At 38.2% G+C, this 2438-nt stretch overlaps 1 protein-coding gene across 1 annotated transcript; it reads left to right on the plus strand.

The window, feature by feature from the left end:
* Positions 1 to 791: 791 nt before the first annotated feature.
* LOC104804037 lies at positions 792 to 2411 on the plus strand. Its single transcript, XM_010528188.1, has 2 exons — positions 792 to 960; positions 1870 to 2411. The coding sequence occupies exons 1-2, from the start codon at positions 929 to 931 to the stop codon at positions 2387 to 2389; spliced, it is 552 nt and encodes a 183-aa protein (XP_010526490.1). The 5' UTR covers positions 792 to 928; the 3' UTR covers positions 2390 to 2411.
* The last annotated feature ends 27 nt before the right edge of the window (positions 2412 to 2438 follow it).

The following is a 2438-nucleotide window of genomic DNA, read 5'->3' on the forward strand; positions in this document are numbered from 1 at the left end:
GTGGATTTTGTGAGAAATATATATATATATATATATATATATATATATATGCAGTTTTCAATTTACAGCTTTTGTAATTGTTTTGTTTATAATGTTTCTGGAAATAAGTTGAATAATGATAATAATAATTGTAGGAAAGTGGGATTTTTACAACCCAACATCTCCTCCAATCATAGAATGTCGTAGCAGCAGCTTTGGAGGTTCACTGAAAAATAACACCACCCTCCACAATGAAATCGTATCATGATGATGGATCATGTATATATATATATATATATATATATCCATGTGGCTATTATTTTAATTGCTTATTGGATCTCATTATAATCAGCACTAATTAATTGTACATTGCTGTTATAATAATTAATTATGGGCATGGATCAAAAATAGCAAAAATCATTAAAAGATGATTTATTCAGTGAAGGGAATGATACATTATCATATTCATATATTTATGAATGCATGCACATAATCATTCGGGTCCAAAGAGGTTAACATGATTAACACAACATTTAACCACTTAATTTTGCAAAACATGAATTTATGATTAGTGCAAGAAACTACACGATGAACGATATTTACATCTTTAGGACTTCCATACAGAGAAATTAAAGTGTGGGACTAGGGGTCATTGCATTAAAAGCAACGATTCTTCGCTTTTCTCTTTCAGATTTCGAATCTCTCTCTCTCCCTCTCTCTCCATCTACAAGACTCATGTTACTTCATCCTGCCACCAAAAGCGAGAGAGAGAGAGAGAGAGAGAGAGAGAGTCATGAACCAATAAAGAATGAGAGAGATGAGAAGAAAATAAAGAGAGAAAGAAACATATATGCGTAACCCATTCTCTCTCTCTCTCTCTCTCTCACGTTGTTCTTCTTGATCCGAAGCTGTCTCTCCAAGACTCTCTCTCTCTCTCTTGTTCTGTTTCATGCAAGATTCAAAGACATTACAGAAGAAAAGGTACGCAATGCATGCAGTTTCTTCGACCAGTGCTGTCAATCTTTGATATTTCTTTCTTCTATACTCGTTTTCGTTGTAGGAAATACTTAGAGAATATATCTTAGTATTGATTTCTCTTCTCTTGTTTTTTTTTTTTGTTTTTTTTGTTTTTTTTTTGGGTCTTGGGGGTCGAATATTCATTTTTCCAATATGCTTGCTTGTGCCTTGGGGGCACAATTGGCGCGGATTTAGTGTAATTTTTTCCCCCATAATTCTGATGATATATTCCCAATTATGCATACCCAATTGATGCTTTTGAAACCTATAAGACTAAGTTCCACGTGGCATCTGATGAAATCAGTGATATGGACTTTACGGCTTCGTGAACGATATTTGTGTTTTTCATTGATTATACCAATATACACACACACACACACGTACATACAACAGAAGAATTTTAGTCCAATTAAAAAATTATATTTTTTTTATAATATATGACGAGTGATAATTAAACCGGTCCGATTTGTTTGGGCTAAAACCGGGCTTATTATGGAAGTCCGCGTTCAATGTGAAAGATTCAATGAAATCCACTGATATATCCAAGCACGAGAGTTGTCATATCCTAAAATCGGGGAGAATCGCATATTCTAATCATATAGTTTATTCTTAATATTAAAATTCATTTACAAGAAGTGTTAAAATTCAGACAGAATCTAAGAGTAGTTTCGTTAGTTGTTCTCTGACACCTGTCCATAAATCGGCTCTGTTTAAAAGCTTGAAAAACTGATCTCATGGAATCAGACGAACTTGGTTAAGTTCTAATCAGAATTTTAATCACGATTATCATCCCGTTAATAACCCCTCCTCTCTCACCATTCCAATGTCTATAAAAACATGAGAATTTTTAGTAATTATTATTATTGCTCGCAGAAAACCTTGGTACCAGAGAGCAATGGAGATGGCGACGCTATGGCGAATTTCCATCCCCAAATTCGAATCCCCAGACATTCCAACTCCAACGAACCCTAGCAACAAGACAAGGCATCGCCATCAGCAGCAGCTTAGGAAATGCACGTCGCTGAAAGTGGCGGCGTCGTTCACTAGGGTTTGCCTCTGCGCTCCGATCTCCCCGTACGACGACGTTTTCCGGTCGTACGCGCCGCCGCGTCGGAGCTCGAGTTATCCGCCGTCGAAGCCGATACAGGCGGCGGGGACGAGGAGCGGGAGGCTGAGCGCGGACACCGGGAGGAGAATATTCCGGGGGAAATCGTTGACGGAGAACGCGTTGATGAGGAGATTCGTGGTGGAGGAAGAGGCGATGATGCAAATCCGGCGAAGAAATATGGTGGAGGTCGTTAGGAGAAGGAATCAGATGAGGAGGAATAAGCTCGGGCCCAGCCCTCTTTCTCGCATGGTTCTCGCTGAAGATCTCGAGGTCCATCAATGGTGATTTTTATTATTAACACACCAAACAAAAAAAGAAAATCTGAACCTCCCCC

Source organism: Tarenaya hassleriana, unplaced genomic scaffold (assembly GCF_000463585.1).
Source record: "Tarenaya hassleriana unplaced genomic scaffold, ASM46358v1 Cleome10, whole genome shotgun sequence".
NCBI classification, from domain to species: domain Eukaryota; kingdom Viridiplantae; phylum Streptophyta; class Magnoliopsida; order Brassicales; family Cleomaceae; genus Tarenaya; species Tarenaya hassleriana.